The sequence below is a fragment of the Xyrauchen texanus genome, chromosome 23, assembly GCF_025860055.1.
Source record: "Xyrauchen texanus isolate HMW12.3.18 chromosome 23, RBS_HiC_50CHRs, whole genome shotgun sequence".
Taxonomy (NCBI): domain Eukaryota; kingdom Metazoa; phylum Chordata; class Actinopteri; order Cypriniformes; family Catostomidae; genus Xyrauchen; species Xyrauchen texanus.
The window spans coordinates 11,776,016-11,796,351 of NC_068298.1; the positions used below are offsets into that span (position 1 = coordinate 11,776,016).

A 20,336-nucleotide genomic window follows, 5' to 3' on the forward strand; every position below is an offset into this window, starting at 1 on the left:
ACTGTTCAGCTATGTTTCAAAATCTTGTGAGCTGCCCACCTAGACAGCATTTTAGGCATCAAAGGCACATAAAAAGAATATCCAAGATATCCAAAGAAATGCTTTCTTAATAGGTAACTCACTAATGTTTGAAAGTTGCACATGATGCTAAAGAAATCTGTCTATGTAGGCAGCTCACTAAAGCCATGCACACATTATTACGTGGTTCCTTTTTGTGGCAGTTCAGACATTAAATGTCCATAGTAATGCTCAAAGACTCTCAAGCTAATAAAGTTAAGATTAATACTTTATTGAGCTTTAAATCAACAAAACCAACCGCCCTACCCTAAACCCTCAAACCTAAACCTGACCAATAGTGTCATAAAAGGCAAACGTAGCATGAAAAACACAAAAGCGCCATACGTTATAGCAGTGGCCTAGATGAGATCCAACATGGCACCCCCCTTAACTTCCCAACCCAACTTCCCAATCCCAACATTCTTTCTTCTGCTGAACACAAATGAAAACATTTTTAGAAGAATATCTCAGCTTTGTAAGTCCAGACAATGCAAGTAAATGTTGGTTAGAACTTTGAAGCTACAAAAAACCCATATAGGCCATAAGACTCCAGTGTTTAAATTCATGTCGTCAGAAGCTACATAATAGGTGTGGGTGAGAAACAGATACATATTTAAGTAATTTTATTTGATGCCTGTTTAGCTTCACTTTCAGATCTGAAAGTATAAGTGCAGATTTAGAGTAAAAAGGGATTATCCATCTATTTGTCACCCACACCTGTCATATTACTTCTAATAACATGGATTTAAACACTGGAGTCTTATGAATTACTTTTATGTTGCCTTTATGTGCTTTTTGGAGCTTCAAAGTTCTGGCCAACATTCACTTCATTATATGGAACTACAGAACAGAAATATTCTTATAAAAATCTTCATTTGCATTCTACAAAATAAAGACAACCATGTTTCTGGAATGGCATGAGGGTGAGTAAATGATAAGAGAATTTTCATTTTTGTGTATAACTAGAAAATGAAAATAGAAATGAAGTAACAATATACGTATATTGTTACTTAATTTCTATATTAATCTATATCCGAGTCAAACCAGATGTAATAATCAGAGGTTGCATTAAACTAATTCTCCGTCACTTGCCATTTTTTTTATTTAAACGTTGGCCAATTTCAAAATTCCATACATTGTCCATCATTTTGGAAGATAACAAAGATGAAAAACATTTAAACTAAGCCTTTGTTTTATTTTTTTATTTTCTCCCCAATTTGGAATGTCCTATTCCCAATGCACTCTAAGTCCTCATGGTGGCGCAGTGACTCGACACAATCCGGGTGGTGGAGGATGAATCTCAGTTGCCTCCATGTCTCAGACGTGCATCTTATCATGTAGCTTGTTGAACGTGTTACTGTGGAGAACAACATGAAGCTTTCTCATGCGCATCCACGCACAACTCACCGAGAGCGAGAATCACATTATAGCTACCACGAGGACGTTACCTCCAATTTGGTTCCTTAGGACAACTGGCTGGAGTCACTCAGCATGCCCTGGATACAAACTCGTGACTCCAGGGGTGGTAGTCAGCATCTTTACTCGCTGAGCTACCCAGGCCCCAAAGCCTTTGTTTCATTAATAATTTTACTAGGTTCATATCCCATGTCGCTCTGTGAGTGTATGTGAATGAGGGAGAGACCAAGTTGTTCTCGGCAGAGTGCGGGAGAAGGCACTTGTTAATGCAGAAATAATGCAAAGTTACATGCCTCAAATCTGAAGAATTTTCAATTGAACCTATTATGACTATACGTCCTCTTTTCACGTTTCCTCTTTTTTTTTAACCTTAAAAAGTGATCAGTCGGGAATTCAAGATTCCATAAATGCCCACGATTTGGCTGTTTTCATATTGAACTGCTTAACAAAACAACTTAATTAAATCTAGTGCATCATATACGTGAATTCTCTCTCTCTCTCTCTCTCTCTGCGTGCTGTATGCCTGTTTCTCTCTCTCTCTCTCTCTCTCTATTTTACACACAAATACAGGGAATGTGCAGAGAGCGCTAGAGCCCAGTAACCTTAAAATGTGTGCGATTATGTAATTATCTATTCAGGGATTGCCGTGGAAACTGAATGTCCACACGCTGCCTTTAGTGAGAAAGGGATTCACGTTAACATATACAGACTGTTCACTCGTTTACTGTTGTTAAAGATATTACAGTGCTTGGTAATGGAATAAGCTGCAAAGTTGAAGTCTGTAGCATCCGCACTGGAAGGACACAAAACATAAAGTGTAATTTCGCTGCTAGAGAAAAAGATATATATATCTTTTTTTTGTTCAGAATGTAAGAATGCATCATGAACATTTATAATCCTAAACATGAAGAGCTTTTTATACTGAGTAGCTTCACAATTCGGGGCACCTTTCTCCCATTGCGATCTTGAAAGCTCTGTGCCGGGCTCAGAACCGCCTGCAGGTCATAGTAACCGCTATTGTTTGAGCACAAGTCATCAGGAAAACAGAAAGGTTCATATTTAGTTTCTTTAGATGCATCAACCTTCTGATTCACTCTCGGCTGCTGCTGCTACTCCAGTTTCTTACCCTCCACCTCCTTGAACTTTGACCTCAAGTAAGCCAGACTCTTTTTCAAGCGGACCATCTGAACCACCAGGTACGGCTGATTTTCACAAGTCCAATGACGAGATATTTGACATCCTGGTTGATGAAGCAGCTGAGCTGCAGTTGGCTTTCTTTGCCTTTGGTTGGATCGTCTTCCTCTGACTCAGTACACTTTATATTAGTATCAAATTCAACACCAAAATACTGATCAATAAAGTTCTTATTTTTTGTAGAGTCTCCATTGGGGTTTTTGGTTCTAGAAGTTCTAATTTCTGCTGAAGGACTCCTGTTGGAGGTACAGGCCCTGGTCTCCTTTCACTGCAAACTGTGGGAAGGCCATGTGCAGGAACAGCAGCAGAATGATATGTGAAATGCTTGTGGAGTTCTTGTCCATGGACTCATACAAATCACGCAGAGTCGCTGTGATGTACTGGGAGGCTGCGTTAGCTCCAGAAGACCTCACGGCACCAGAATACCTCCTGAGAGCATTTTTAAGCTCAGGCACAGAGTACAGACACAACACTGTTGCATTCATGCATCACGTGTTGCCCAGATTTGTCAATCCACATGTCAACTCAATAGCAGATGCTAGCTGCTCCTCCGTCATGTCCTCTACAAACATGGGTTGTACAGCTGGCTCTTCAGGCAGGGCATCAGCAGAACCCATCATCAGAAGGGTCATCCCGTTCTTTAGCTTGATATTTCCCCACTCGTCATCCTTCAGTGTTCCTCCTTTCACCGTGACTTTCTGTCTTTTTTGGTTGAACTCCCGTCAGAACTAAGAGCTGGTCTTTAAACACCATGGGTGGCTCCTCTATTTTTGGCTCCACTGCACACTTCTCCTTTCCCCATTACACATTCACTGTAAATACATGCATATTTCTGTTTGCTTGTCTTTTTTAAAGCTCGACAGTTCCGAAGGCTGGGTGTGAGTTGTGATGTGGAAGATTTGTCTGTCTCATAACTTAATTCAAACAGTGGCCCACAATGACGCTATAACTTCATGCTGAAAGTACCCTGTTGTGCCGCCCCAGAGAGTGTTACCACCCTATGCGCCTGCCTATAATGCCTATGCCAGGATCCGCTACTGCGTTATACTAAAAGTGGTTAGATGTCAAAATATAGCATTGAAAGGCTGGGAAATACATTGATTTTGAAATTTTTCCACAATGGAACAGCTTTTTCCTCCATAAAATGCTCTCTAGTACAACATGCTTTGATGTTAGCAAACAGAAAACAGTAACCGTGTTAGTATGGATATGGCTTAAGTTTTGATACTCAACCTTCATTTTCTTTCCAACCCACTTGTTATCCCCTTTCCACAAATTCTCTCTCTTTTTCAATCTCCAGCAGCTTGTCCTTATCTCCCAGTATCTCACTCTCTCTCACATTTTCTCATCTTGTATCTCACCTGCTTACAATATAATAATAACACTGCACATTTCCTCTTCTCTCTATCCTGCACTTCATTCTACACATCTTTCACCCTGCCAGTTTTTCAAGTCTAGTCACGTCATTTTATTTTGTTCTGTTTGATAAATATGTGATTTTATATTCTGCCTTAAAAGTAAATAATATTTTTTATTTAGACCCCCAGTGAGCATGCCAAAGGCCACTTTGGTAAGAAAGAACCTCCCAAAACTATAAAAGATGTTGGTTAATGAAGAAAAAAAATAACCTTGTGATAATAAAGGCTCATTTTGGGAGCCCTTCTGGCTAAACAACTTTTACAGTATTTGTTAACAGCCTGGGGAGCTAACTATGTCCAACTTCCTCTAGAAACTCAATCAAACCTCCGGTCACACTGACAAGGTGGAGTTCACAGATATGGCAGCCCCCTGCTGGCTATTGTTTGTTTTAATTTGTTGAGGGGATAATGTGGTCATTCAAACGGCAGGTGTTCTCTGCTAACAATATGCCCCCTTGGAGGCCCACCCCACCCACACATGGCGTTAGACTCCTCGGCCCGACTCATCCAGGTCATAAGCCTGCAGACCACTCTGCCAAATTGCACTTTTTCTTCTAACAGAAGCACTACAGAACAGCATCAGACAAAGAGAACATCTTTGCAATTTCGGCTGGAGGATATTTTGACTGTGTAGTGATGCAAAGTCTTGAAATTGTGACACAACAGGTGACAGAGGTGCCCTTAACCTTCAAAGTGGTTTATGAAAATCAAAGAGTTGCTTTTTCTTTTCCCATTTGATGCTCTTCTTCACAATGCATTTCCTGTCGTAATCTTCTGCTATTTTCCTTAAAGCTATGCTAGTCCAGTCCACAAAAGCTGATAGGTATGCTCCATTTCCTTTTGAAAGCCTCTCATCACTGTTTGGAATCTTAAATGAGCTTTTTCCTCTTGGAACTCTGGTTAGGAGTTCTTTCATGGGTGTTTTTCCATTACTGAAGGACTTTAGGAACTTTGACACTAACCACACATTAATATTCACCACAAACGATGCACAAATTATCATCAGAACAGATACAGGATACATCATTAAGAGCAAATGTTTCTAATCTTGATTGATTAATTACAGCTAAACGACTCACGGATATCAAAGCATATCATGAAATTATGCTTGTGTTCGCATTTAAATTAACAAGTTCGCTGTCATAACTGTCAGTGGCGCAACTCAATAATTTCTCTATCCTATTATCTCTTCATTAAATTATTGTGTTAATTATGATTTCTCATCACTGAGGTAATTCACTAAGGCATCAGACTATCAATGAATATTATGAGGCAGATGTTAAACCGTAGATTCAAATGGGGAGATTTTAATCAAGGAAAGATTGGGGGACCAAATCTAAAAGTCTAAGAATCAATTCTTTAAACCCCCATATTGATCAACCAATCACTATTTAGAATGTTTGGGGCATGTCTCCTGTATCTCAACTGGTTGATTGTGACAATAGTTGATAGCACTTTCTACTTTATTTGAAAAGAATGTTCCTTGGGTTCATTCCCAATATAGTGTGTATTTTTAATACACTGTAAGTCAATTTGAATGAAAGCATCTTCTAAATGCATAAAACAGCGCGCTAATGCATTTTATCATGTTGTTTTGTGTGTATCAAATGCATTGATGTCTCATTTTGGGGTTTGGGATTATTACCGCACACTTGTCTTTCATCTCTCATGAGCCATGAAACCAACAGCCATGTGGCTACCACACATCTCTACTGGACACATGCAGTCTTATTCAAGACATTTTTATGGGTACCCCCTGGCACACTGAACTACCAACTTAAAGTTCTTATCAATTCTGTACACTAGTTCATGTAACTGAACAACACTGAAACTGTCACAAAGGTTCGATACAGAAACTAATTTTCCCTATTTTTTGCAAGTGACCTAGTAATACAGAACATATTTCAGAGTTTGTAATAAAACTCAGAATGCTAGTAATCAAAAGCACAAAAATCCTTACCCTTATTACCTTGGCTTGGATTTAGCTAGTGATGATAGTATATTATCTCTGGTAAATGGCATTTGGGATTAAAAACAAAAACTGGATTTGCATGGGGGTAAAGGCAAAATCCAGTGATGGGAGGGTGGGGGGTATTTCCATTGTTTATGAGCAATGTTGGCAGGTTCCATCTCAGGGAGAGTTTCATTTATTAAATATTTTCATTACGCCCATGTCTGGATGCTTTCCCCACTGAAGGGCTATTACTTCACAGAAAGCAGAGCGGGCAAAAATGAATGATTTCATATTTCTTTTCTGACTGTGCACCCCCTTGATTGTTTATTTTCAAAGCCTGACAGCTAATAGCGCAGACAGTCTGGTGTTCTTGCACAGTTTATGACTTCTTAAATTACTAGAGTAACGCTTGGCTGAGAGGTGACAAGGGCATCTTCATCACTTCAGTGTGAAAGACAATATGACAGCCAAGCTACAAAATGCTCATCCATATCACACTCATCTTGGACTTCAGGGGTAACCAAGGATAACCCTCCACCCAGCAAGTCTGTCTGTAGACGTCATTACCAGGAAAAACAGTCAGATATGAGTGTCCCAACTGAATGTTGTCCATATCTAACAATAGAACTCTGTGCCCAGCCACCATGGGTTTATTTGTTTGGATGTGTTTAAACCTGTGCCGCACTATTTACACTGTGTGGCATATACTGTACATATTTGAACATCAAAGGGAATCTTTTTGTGTTGTAACTGAGGCCTAATGTAGTTTCCTAATCTACAAGCTACCTATAATTTCATGTAGTTAAACTAGTAAAGCTAAACTTTTGCAAACAAATAGCAGTTTGAAAACTTCTTTGAAGCTATTTAAGAATAGCTTAGAATCAATCAGAAATTGTCTGACAAAATAAAACAGCATTTGAACAGATACATTTGCACATAATAAAACATTATTGTGACGAGGAGGAGGGAGTGGCTGGGCCGTGAGGGTGCACACCTGGCGCTGAGTTGCCCCAATCAGCAGGAGAGAGAGAGAGAGAGAGAGAGAGAGAGAGAGAAAGAAAGAAAGAAAGAGACACATGCAGCGGTGTGTGTCTATGTGTCAGCGTGAAGCATTGTGTTATTGTGTGCGACCGAAAAGTGCAACAATAAATGTCTATGTGTACTGTTCAACACAGTCCCAGCTTCCTCCTTCCCACACACCAGCGAAACCTGTTAAATTGGTGCCGAAACCCGGGAATGAGGAAGATGTGCTGTCAGGGAGTCCTCGACGCTGCCGTCGGGAGGCAGTGCAGCTGGCTGAGGACCATGTGACAGTGTGCTCGGGGACTGGCGAACTGGAGAAGTTTTCCTTTTTTCCTCTCTCTCTCTCTCTGGGGCTCTCCCGCTCTCTTTCTCTCTCCCCACTCCCTCCCCTCTTCCTACTCATGTTTCCAGGAGGCGGGGAAGACCAGCCAGCAGCATAACTACCGAAGGGGTAACTCCTCCCCTCCAGTAAGGTTGGTTCCTTATGGCCTGAATCGGGCTTAGGGGGTATGTGACGAGGAGGAGGGATGGCCAGTTGGGAAGGTGCACGTCTGGCACTGAGTTGCCCCAATCAGTGGGAGAGAGAGATAAGGAAGAGCTGGGGACGCCAGAGAGGGAGAGACAGACACACGCGTGGCGTGTGTGTGTGTGTGTGTGTGTGTGTGTGTGTGTGTGTGTGTGTGTGTGTGTGTGTGTGTCTACGTGTCAGCGTAAAGCAGTGTGTTATTGTGTGCGACTGAAAAGTGCAACAACATATGCCCCTGTGTACTGTTCAACCCGGATCCAGCTTCGTCCTTCTACTTTATATAAATCACTCAAAAATATTGTTAATGCAGTATTTAATTAAATGTTTTGCTATAAAGTAAAATCCAATGCAGAGACTCAATTCATCATTTTTTTCCCAGTTCTATTTACAAAAACCATCCAAACAAACCGATTCACTAAAATGAAACTGACATCCCAATGATTCAAAAAGAAAACACAGAGGTCACTGCCAAACCAAGCAACTTCCTATTGGTTCATGTGTAAAGGTCACCGACCTTCAAAATTTCTGTTCGTGCAGATAACTATAGAGACTGTTTTTCGCCCAAGAGTTAATATTCTATCTATCTTTTACTCTTTTACTCCACTTTACTTCTGTATGTGCAAACCGAAGGCCTAGTAAAATCTCGATCAAATCATTCATAAACTATGGCTCAATTCTTTTGTTTATCGGTTGCTAACTACAACCCAGTGTTTGGGTTACTGACATGGATTACATCACAGCCACAAAAGCATAAAACCATACGCAGTTTTATTCATATTTGTTAGCTTAGGATAAACAATGTCACTTTCAGCTACATTCAGCTGTAACTAACAAGATGTGCTGATGAGAAGCCCTTGATGTGTTGCTTTGGTGACAAAGCCCCCAAAACAAGAGCCCTCGTTAACCTGAAACGACTCTTGAGGCGTGCACATTGTCAACTCCAGTCTACCATAGACGCATGACACAAACTTGGAAGATTTGTGGACTTCTGTGTCCCTGTCCTAGAAGTGACCTCTTCGAGACGTTTGTGACGAGAGGTCTTCTGGCACCCAGACTCCCCAAAGACAGTGCATGTCCTTCTCTGCCAGATTTACGCTTTGATGTACTGGCTGAAAAGAGGCACATGAAATATTTTCCGTACATGTAAAAATCTTTTCTTTTCTTTTTTTAAGGTTGGGTGGCGGATCTTTTCCTTAAGTCTTTGCCCACAAGCAGTGCCAACAGCTGTCTGGCAGGCTGCAGTGTGTGAACGCTCGCTGAGTGAGAGGCTTCACATATGCTCCTCATATGCCCTGCGAGGTCAACAGGGCAGTGGAGACCACAAACCCACCTCCCGACTCGCTCCAACACCAACACAACAAACACACACACAGTCCCGCTGAGTCTCTGCAAGCATTATGCATAATAAAAACAGGCTAAACTTCTGTCAGAGGCTCAGAAGATGCTGATCAAAGAATATTCAAACATGAGGGAAGCATCCAATTTTTTTTTGTGTTATTGTGGTAGAATTAGCTGTAAAAAATTAACAGTATCCTGGTGTGGCTTGCTTCTGTTTCACAAATTTGTTCTGTTTTATTAACTGATTAGTTTAGTGAACCTTCCTGGAGATGCCACTAGGTCAGTGGCGGTTCTGGCTTACTTGGTGCCCTAGGCAAGTTTCAACGTGGCGCACCCCTTAACATCCCCAAGCTCCTTAAATTGCTCAATTCAATTTTAGAGTCAACAAATAAAAAAATGCAGAATACTTACAGATTGCTGCTTGTGCTATTATGCCACTGCGGATATGCACAAATTGGCATCAAAGCAAAAAAGTGACCAAAAATGGCAAATTTCACAGAAAGTTGAGGAGTTTTTATCCCAGTAAAATTCAGTTCTCTACCTGCTTACCATGGGCGTTTTTTGTACAGCATTAATTGCGGCAGACAAGTATTGATGCCTTTTGTGAATAAAGCGCACTCTCATAAGCCTCTTTTACTTGGAAAGGAGGCGTGATTGTGATGAACCACTGCAGATGTCACTTAGTTAAACTGGACTGTCGGTGATTAGTAAATGAGGTGCAGGTTTTTGTTAGAGTTTTCCTATTAGGAGAAACTTAGAGGAAGGAAATGCTACCATTCTCTATCATGATCCAGTGCTTGATAAGAACCATCAGACAGAACATGCTACCTCTGTTCCTGAAGTGTTAACTGCAAGAGGGTCTGATGCTATGAAGACGCCGGCGGACAGAATTTGCTATTAAACTCTACAGTGTGTGTGTGTGTGAGAGAGAGATGAAAGAGTGAAAGAGAGAGAGAGAGAGTAACTGAAAGGGGATATTACAGTTGCAACAAGAGCAAGTAATGAGTTCAAAATGAAATAAGCTTTCAAAGAAAGAAAAGCCTTTCAAATAAAGGCAAATTTATTAGAGGGAAATGGGCCTGGACTCTGGAATTGTGGGTAAATGGGCCTTGCTTAGGGCAGAGGTGCAGTCATTACAGTTAAATCAATACCTTATATCAATACTCCAGGGTGCTCTGGGAATGCAGGTGGCATGTTAATCATACCCAGGAGACTTAGAGACACTTCCACCTGGATTTCAAGCAGTTGCGAAAAACTGCTGTTATAATATGGATGCTGCAACTTCAGACAGAACTTCACTTGGTTGTCAGTGAAGAAATCTGTCACTCCATCTTCAAAGCAATTTAACTACTAATGAAATACTTGAAACATTTAATGGCTAGCAGCTATGCCTACTTCAAACAGGACAGAACCTGACATGGTTTATTTTAAAACAAATTCATTATGCCGAGGGCCATGATCCTTATTTATTTTTCTTTCCACATGAAAGATCCCACTGAAAAGCCCTCTAGGGTTCAAAGGTTATAAGGTTTAACCAGACCTCTGGTCAGTGGTGTAGTAGTGTCTGATGAGGTGGGCATACTGTGAATTTATGAAAGCTTAATGGTTATTTATAAAAATTTATGGTTATTTGTTTTATTTGTGTACTATTATACGCTTTTCTGTGTATAGTGAAATTGTTTACCTATTTAGAAATATGGCAAAAAAAGAGCATTACAAACTAGCAGGTGCGCAATAACATTCAGAATGTGTGTGTGTGTGTGTGTGTGTGTATATATATATATATATATATATATATATATATATATATATATATATATATATATATATGTAAATGAAAAAGTTCAAGGTCAAAAGACTACTCTTTTGTTCTGGCGACCATATGTATCATCAATTATTTCAGGTGGGAATATGCCAAATTCTAAGAAAGATATGTTGGCATAAGGCATATGCCTGTGTATGCCCTAGACTACACTACTGCCTCTGGCTATTGAACAGAGTCTTTTTCATAACAAGTCCAAGGAAATCATTATATTTACTTTTCTTGTTCTTAAACCAGATGGAAGTGTTATTTTAAGAACTGTCATGGCTTATTGTGACAGATGTGCTGCAGGTAGAAACAAGGATATTAAGAACATTTTCACAGAGAAATCCACCAATGGTATGTAATCTAAGCACTTAAGAGAGCGCAATTGCGCTTCAGTTGCAGTGTGCCCCTCAATGGATTTGTAGTTCCCCAACTAATGCAGACAAGGTATACACACACACACACACTAACACCATATGGCCATTATTCATGTAAATGTTTGTGTACACTTATTAAATCAGTATTGCAATGCAGTGTATAACATCAAGAGGCATTAACAACTGAACACAGTCATTTGTGGTAATCAGAGAAATGTTATTTCGTGTGAAAGCATTGACTTCAAACTCTCAAATTCTCAACGCAATACAAAATGCAGAAAGTTAAAAAGTAAAAAATTTAAAAATTCCTGCATGAGACTATTTATTCTATCAATTATATATGCGAAAAACAAAAAAGCAACGTTACATGACTATAAACTCTTCAAAATCTCAAATTAATACAAAATACTGCATCTATGAAATCTACTCTTTATGCATCAGACAATATGATATGAATTATGTTATTGTAAGTTTAAAAAGTAGTATTACTTGACTTCAAACATATACAACTTTTCAATTATTAAAAAATATTGAATCTAATCTATGAAATAGGAAAATTATTTGTGAATGAGACTATTTATGAGATATGAACAATTGCAAATTTAATCTTATTTATAATGTAATACATTTGCAGAATAATATGAATAATGTCCCATACTGACACTGATATTAAAGCTCTAAAAACATTTTGAACACCTGATTTAGTCTACATTTGTGTACTCTAAAGACTTTAACAACCTAAATGATTGCATCTCACAAGTGTTAATCCAAGATACAGAAACCCTGTTTAATTAATATGCCAGCATGAAAATGACACATTTTGTAATTTCGTCCTATCACCTTCACTCTAAATAACTATAGAATACTATAATACTAAAGCACTTGCCTACATGTAATTACCGTGTATTATGAATGCAATATTTAGTCATAGTAGAATGCAATATGTTCAACATGTATAATGAAGTTTTACCAAGTTTAGGAGCCTATAGTCCCTGGAATAAACTTAATTCTCTCGCTCTAAGACTGAAAAGTAGCGGCGATGTGTCACTGCATGAACACTGTTGCTGTCAGTTCTGTTAGTAAGATAAGACAAAAACCGGGGTACTTACAGTCTTTCTGCATTCCTCGGGATTCCCCTGGGAACAGTCCTGAAGCCTTGACCCTGACAATCCACATGAGAGCCCGAACAACTGCACTTATGTGGGCATCCATTCACAGAGACGCAGAACAGCACCACAGCCAATATTCCCCACGACTTCACCCACCGCATGATATATCCTTTGATGCTGATAGTAGCCTTATTTTAATAATAATACAAAATTATCATAAAACAAACTAATGCTTAAGCTATATGAAAAACAAAAGTAATCCGCGTCTTATCCGCAGCCAATGAAGTCGTGAGCGCAAAATTCTCCAGGTGAGACGTGGAAAATATGAAACAGCGCGAACACAAAGTATTAAATAGATAGTTCCAACTTTGAAAACTTCTCAAAATACATCGGAGGCAAGCGTTGTTTGTTCAAATGTAGAGTTGCATGTCTCAACACCATTGAAACATACAGATGCGCATCAAAAGTTAAGAACACACTAATTTGACGAACATGAAAGTCTCAGTGAAATCCTCCAAAAAGCCATTAATGTCAAAAGTGATTCGCCCTCAATCTTCTGCAATTCCGCTTTTTTAGGTCCAGCATGCTAATCCTCATTGATAGTGATTGAGAAACTTCAGCGGAGCTGTACCTATTTGATTTCCAGCCCCCAAACTCTGCGCTCCGCACTCCTACTGGTTCATCCGAGTGATGTCATTCAGGGATATTTGGAGTCTCGAGGAGACGTTTTTGGGACTGCTTCAAAAAAAAAAAAAAAAAAAACTCCGCTCAAGCCCACACAAAATGCTCGTTAAATCGGAAGGACGAACACAGAGTTATGAATTAGAAACCGCAGTGCTAAAAGAGGAGACAGGCTTGTCATGGGCACTCTGAGATGAAAAAAATCCAGACGGCTTTATAAGACGAGATCAGATTTTATATTTTGGCAGTGACGATTTTTATTCAAATTAAAGTGATTGTTAAAAAAGAAAATGAAAAGCCCAATTCAATAAAAATAAAGCTAACGAATAAAAAATGAACTATAAGTGTAAAATGAGCAAAGTAGCCAACATTAGCCTAACTATTTGCAGTGTATAGATGAATTGTAGTATTTTTATTCTGTTAATAATAGTTAATAAAACATTATTGTGACTTTGATCCATGCTGACGCATGTTTTACTAACACTATATTCAAATGTAGCATCCAATGATTCACAGAGTATAGAAATGTCCTCTAAGTATATATTTTTGTGTGGATAATGTGTGTCCTGATACTTTCATATGACCTTTTCTTTTTTCTCCATAATTTTTGGTCCCCATTTTGCAGTCGTGGTGCCCCCGTCTGGTGAGAAATGTATTCTAACTTCAATCTTAATTCCAAGACTATTTCCATATGATGAGAGACCACCGGTTTTACCACATTGAGAAGATTAGTATGGTTAGGGTTTAATTAGTTTGAGCTATGGTTTATTTGTCATGCCAGAGAGGTTTCTTTGCATATTCATGCATAATATTACATTTGCATGTTTTAAGAAAATACAAACAACAAGGCTTTTTATAAAGGCATCAAAGACATGAAATTGTATGACAAGCCAGGGACTATTTAGCAGAGATGGAGCACTTCCATTTAAATGCATGGGAGAAATTGTAAATAATGTAATTGAAATGGAAGTCCCATTATGCGACTGCCCTGGAGTCCAAAGATGGCCGAGAATGGACTTCCCTTGCAAAAGGGACTTTGGACAAGCATGGTTTTCTTTGTGTGTTGTTGTAGTTGCTATAGACACAGAAGGTTTGTCGATTGTATTAAAGGGAGGGAAATTCACACTTTAGAGAGCATTTGATTAGATAAAATAATCTGTGTAGTGCAACATGAGCTGTCAATATTTGGTCCACTCTTGCAGTAGAGAAAGGCTCTACATTTTAAATGCATATATCTGCTAACAATTAGTTTAAAATGTAGAGCCTTTCTCTACTGCAAGAGTGGACCAAATATTGACAGCTCATGTTGCACTACACAGATTATTTTATCCAAGTTTTAGAAATATGCTAGCACATTATGGCTTTAAAGCTAACAGACATGAACTTAAAGCCAAAAGTCTCCAATTTTGATTTTAAGTTTAAGTAAAGCAAGTGTTAAATAATGTGACAAGAAAATTAGATTTTGAAGCACTGTGAGCTTGATAAACAGCCAGTAGAAGACAACAGATGTGAAAATGTGGGCCTTCACTCAATAATGTTGTTTAACGCTGTACGAGTAGATAGAATCAGCTCCCATCTGCCAGTGTAATTCACTTACATTATTCCTCCTGAAAGCAAAGTGAGGTCCATTAACACCGGCTGGAAGACAGCAGGTACGTGCATGAGGTTAAGCTGCAAAACATTTTACATTTGCATCCAAACCAACTTACAGTGCACTTATTACAGGGACAATCCCCCCAGAGTAACCTGGAGGTAAGTGCCTTGCTCAAGGACACAGTGGTGGTGGCTGTGGGGATTGAATGGCAACCTTCTGCTTACCAGTTCTGTGCTTTAGCCCACTATCCCACCAACACTCATATGCTTATCACTTCATTTAATGCACACACACATGGCCATGAGTCCATATATCTGTGATTTGTGTCAATAAGGGTGATGTGCCAGATTTAAAGACTGCTTCATTCTTTTCGCTTGTTTGCGTCAGGAGTGAGGAATGTCCACACAGTTTACACCTGTGGAACACTGTGGAGAATGAGTGTGCTAGGGTGAGCATTACTCCGCATGTGTCTGAGCTGTCTATCAGTTCCTGTAGGGTCAGACCTTTAAGCAAAGAACTGTTACCGACAGAGTGACCCTCAAACAGCATACGGTACTCTAGAGCAAGATCAGGCAAAACAGCAGCAGAAAAGCATTTCTGTCTTTGACACTCAGATGAATGTCTTCATTAAGATAGGGCATTATATTGCATTCTTTAAATTTTCTGATGCTCTCTGAGTTAGATTGTAGACAGAATCCTGGAGCCTTTTAAAGCAATAGTTTTACCAAAAATGACAATGACATAATTATTATTTGATAATTTACTCAGCCTCGTGTTGTTTCAAAACCATGTGACTTTATTTCTTAAGTAGAACACATGAGGATATGTTAGACAAAATGTTCTAGTCTCAGTCACCATTCACTTTCAATGAATCTGAAAACAATTATGCAGTGAAAGTTAATGGTGACTGAGACTAACATACTGCCTAACATCTCCTTTTGTATTCCATGGATGAAAGAAATTAATTTAGAACAACATGTGTTTGAGTAAATAATTTTTGGATAACCATTGCTTTAGAATTCAGAAAAAAGTGGTGCCCTTATGCATAACATGTTTAGCAAAACAAACAGTCATAACATGTTAAAAAACAGCCCATAACACATTACAAATATGTCATAATGCGTTAGAAAATAGATTGTGACAGCAATCTTCATTACCACTTCACTGTGCTGAAAAACACTGAAACAAGTTATAAGGTTACTATTCAAATCAAATTGACCTGCAATTTCATTGAACTACAAATAGCAGTGAAATATGCACTATAAATGTCAAAACAAAGGATCTTATTTGTAAAACGATATAAGTTTTGTGAGTTAAGACTGGACAGTTGACATTATACTGACCTTTCCATTTTAGGTATTGCACCCAATGGAAATCGAATGGCCAGATTACAGAGAAACTTGGAATGGATTGTGTAGAACAGCGCCTCTGGCAGTGAAGGGATGGGAAAGGCCTTGCCAAAGACCTGTCAGAGGAAAAAATCCATTAGCATACCATGAGACATGAGATTTATTTTTAATGGAACAATTGAACATAAAGAGAAATCCAAACGTATCAGCAATTACTTAAATCTCCCAGCATATCCTTTTGTCATGTTTGGGGGGGATTTTACCTCAGTCTATATATTCCTTTTTTTTGTCAGATTGTATGCATTTTACATTGTTGCCCTACTCAGTAGCTTTGTAACCAAAAAGAGCAGAGAAGGATTTCTCATCTTCCTGGGTGGAAATTTCCTCCCTTACTTACACCCAGGACTGAGAAAAACAGTCAAACATTTAATTCCACAGCAAAATTTACTTTATGGGTCACAGATTCCCACTTTTGTCCTGTTTGCAGCTAAGCAAACAGCCATTAACCCACATTATGGATCTTAATTCTTTCCCACAAGAGTTGGGCAAACGGAACATGAATGGGAAATTGCTTAAGTCTCTCAGGCATCAGTTTGCATTGTTGTCTGGCACCTCGGTGAATTGGTGCTGGGTGATAATTGAAATGAGGACCTACCCTGTAGAATCCTGCTGTTTGCACAGTGGTCAATTCAACCAGAGGACCATTTTTAATATGCATAAGACTCTAGAGCGGGCTCTACATGTGCCCATGAGGCAGCAAGACCTGCTTCTGCCACATACAACTGCTAATTACATGCACATTGTCCTAGCTTGTAGAAACCAGAGTGGTAAGGAGAGATCTTTGGAGGTGGAGAGATGTGACAGGGGCCTGCCAACAACAACAGCCTGGGGTCCACTGGACACACGCTGTGTCCCTGTGTGTTTCAGAGTGCCAGAAATGCTCAGTTCAGGCCGTGTATTGAATCCACAGAACAGTAAATGATCTTTATCTGTATGTTCGTTCTTTTTATTTCAGTTCTTTGGATTTAGTAAACAAACACATGGAAAAAACTATCATCAGATGTTGCCACAGCTTTTCAAATGATTTGTTTGTAATTCTACAAGCTCACATTCCATGGGAACAGCTAAAGACCTGCAGACATCATTGGTTATGCCAAACCTGAGGCATTTTTTATTGATCTTTGATCTTAGTTGATCTTTGACCTGGCTCTGATATCAGAATTTGCTACATGTGATGTCAAGACTCTCACTCCTTCCTTTTCAATTACTCACGGCTGGCAGGCAAAAGAATGTTTAAAACTGTGCGTGTCCTGCGTAATGCTGCTCAACAGAAACAATGGAAATGGAAATCAATGGAAGAATTCCAACAATAACATCCAAGCTCAGAATTCCTCCTCATTCCAGTTGTAGGAAGTGCACAATTAGATGGGCTTAGTGCTACAATCAGAAGGTTTTATAATTTGGAAGTGGTTAATATGGCTGATCTTATTCAGAGAATGGGATGAGGAATGGATGGGTGGGATTTGGGATCTATCTTGTGCCCTTCCGCTCCTCGAGCTTCTATCAGGATTAGCCAATAAACAGTTCCATATGTAGGGCTAACCCTGACGCTACAATGTAAGACTTTTTCCCCTAGTATGACTGGAAGATTGATGATACAATTTACTAGTGAGTTATCATGGACCCAAATACTCAAAAGAGCCATGCAGAGCGGCCAGCTGTTGGCTCTTCTGCTTCGATTTTTCCTTCGGCCGGAATTTCATCTGCATACAGGGAGATGGAAAAGTAATGTTGGTGTGGTCAGGCACATCTCTCGGTGCAGTTAATAAACTTTACACTCCTCCCTGTGACTGTTCCCAGAGCCATACTCAGGGCTAGACCAATATCCATCCAGGGGAATATGGCTTTTGTGATGGAATGATTCTAGGCTGAACTTGAGTGGAAGTCTTAGCAAGAGGCTAATGGTCTCACTCATCACAAGGTGCTTTAATCTAATCAAATGCAAAAACAACACCCCAAAAAAAAAAAAAAAAATTCTGGACATTTCCAACTGTGACTTCATAGCCCTAAGACTCACACACTGCAGAGCTATCACTCATTATTATGATTTCTTCCTGGCCAAACTGCACTGCCCAAGCTGCTTTTTTGGTTCACTAATAATCTGCAATTAACACCAGCCTCTGAGATCACCCATCCTGATTAAGTCCAGCACATGCAGGCCAGATGCACTGACCTCCACCTCATCCAGCACTTCAGCTCTGAGCTGTTTACATACGGATGTCCTACTAGCATTCATCAGACTCTCTATAGGGAGGGTTTAGAACATTTTGGGTTGAAGTTGTTGAGTTGAAAAATGTTGCCAGGAGCAACCGTTAGCGATTGGCCATTAGAGAGCTATTTGTAGACATCACAGCCAGGCCCGTAGAAAATGTAGCCTTCGGTCTTCATGAGACTGTGTTCGACAGAGCTGACCTTGCACTGGCCAGCATCCATCTCTCACAGCAATGTGATTACCTGACCGTCTGTTTTATAGTCTCTCTAGAAAGTCTATCCAACCAGAAATTTCTATTAATTGTCACATCTTTGCTAAGTCTATCACTTTCCTCTTTGGCTGGCCTCACCATTTCCTCCCCAACTGGATTTTTGTTTTGTTTTGTTTTCAGAGAACCGATATGAAGCCAACTGCAACACAAGTGGACCTTTAGAGGGTTTCACAGATTTAAATCAAAGAAACAACTTTTTCTGCAAGGCAGAAAGGGTGTGTGTGGAACAAACCATTGAGAAAAAGCAAGGATTGAAATCCCCAGCAAGGCATTTTAATTAACCCGTTCTGAAAAAAGTGATTTTGGACAGAGGGCTAAGAGGTCTCTGTTGGTAGCAGTGAGAGGTTGGTTAAAAAAGCTTCACAGTTCATAGAGGGTGAAATCACACAAAGACTCAACAAGGCTGAACAATGACCTCCTTTTCTCACTCAGACTTTGTCAACATGAGAAAATTAGAAATACTTTGCATTATGAGGAGAACACTGGAAGGTGGAGGTCGAATGCCAAGCACTTTTTCATTGACTGGAAAGTTTAGCAGCTGTGTTGCTGTTTACTTTAAATGGGCTGGAAATGCCCAGGCCCAAAAACAATGTTCAGCACTGAACTGGCAGTGGGAACTCAATCCCTCAGCAACCAAGCGGGCCACAGTCACCGACATCGACACTGAACCTCTGGCTAAATCAAGCCTGATATTATGTTTACAGCAGCTTCACTGTACAAATAGGGGAGAAAACAGATGAGAAACGCAACACTGTGTGGTGAATAAAATGACTGGGGAAGGAGTCCAGGCCATAACACCGCAATTGTGTGCCACTGAAGCAATAGTCTTGAGGCTGATTGAACCAGATCGCTTGGCCTACTTTGGGAAACTGTGTGCGGATCTCAGTGCTTTTGAAAGTTTTTTTTTTAAACTTTGGCAAACACTGCACTTTAGCAATGGCACAAGTGTTGTGAGACATATGTGGAAACAGGAATTTGACAGGATTCCATAGGATGTTAAATGTGCCAATTCACTGTGGATGCTCCGAGTGTGGCTTATAAAAGCAGCCCCATTGCACTGAAAGGGCTAGATATGCTTTTGATTATTGGTGGTGTGATCTACAGGGCTGATTTCATAAATACTCCACTTGCCTAAATATTTGTGCAGCAAGCTGTGTGCTGCTACTGCATTGGTCTCATGTGATAGCTTTGCTTTTCTCTCTTTCTCTATCTTTTTCTCTCTTGAGTGAAGGCTTGTGTGCATTTTGGATGTGGCGGCGAGGTGAAGGAGATTATTATCAACGGCTGTTTCAACTTGTCGGGATGTGTTTTAGCTGAATTTAAACTTGATTACTACTCAGTATCATCACTATGAGTGGGGGGACACTCTCTGTTGTGCTGTGCCCATCCCATGCTTTGATTAATCCAAATAGTGTGTAAATAACCAATCTTCTAAGAATTCATGGACTGGCTTTGTTTAACTTGGATTGGCAAGAGATGCTCAGGAAATGAGTTAGGTGTAAGGGGCCAAATTTCAAAATGAAAACTATGAGTAGGGGCATGCCTAATCATCTATCTAGGTAGATTTTCCATTTGTATTTATAGTACAGTATAGAGAGAAAAAATGAAAAGGGAGAAATATGGACATTTTGTGCATCAAATTTCAACACACTGAGGTGTCACTGTGGCGAGTTTTTGAAGGTATCATGAAAATGTGTGTCATTCCGTTCTCACATTTGTCCAGAGAATTTTGTAAAACATTTTAGATCATCTAACCCAATCCTTTTTATAATCGATAACACTTATCAGCAATATAAGGCAGATTCATTTAGTCATGATAATTTATGCAGCATTATTACACTATTACATTATTGTGGACATTTCTGAACACCTAACACTACGCTTACACCTAAACCTAACCAACTGTCAATAATATCAAAAGATGACATAGTCCTCACTCAAAGACATCCC

General features: G+C 39.6%; 1 protein-coding gene across 1 annotated transcript in view; it reads right to left on the reverse strand.

Moving 5' to 3' along the window:
- LOC127663495 (slit homolog 3 protein-like) overlaps positions 1-12,858 on the reverse strand; it is a 204,084-nt gene extending 191,226 nt beyond the window's left edge. Inside the window, 1 exon segment of the mRNA XM_052155095.1 lies at positions 12,220-12,858. Coding sequence (XP_052011055.1) covers positions 12,220-12,380 — 161 coding nt within the window. The 5' untranslated portion in view covers positions 12,381-12,858.
- Positions 12,859-20,336: the final 7,478 nt, after the last annotated feature.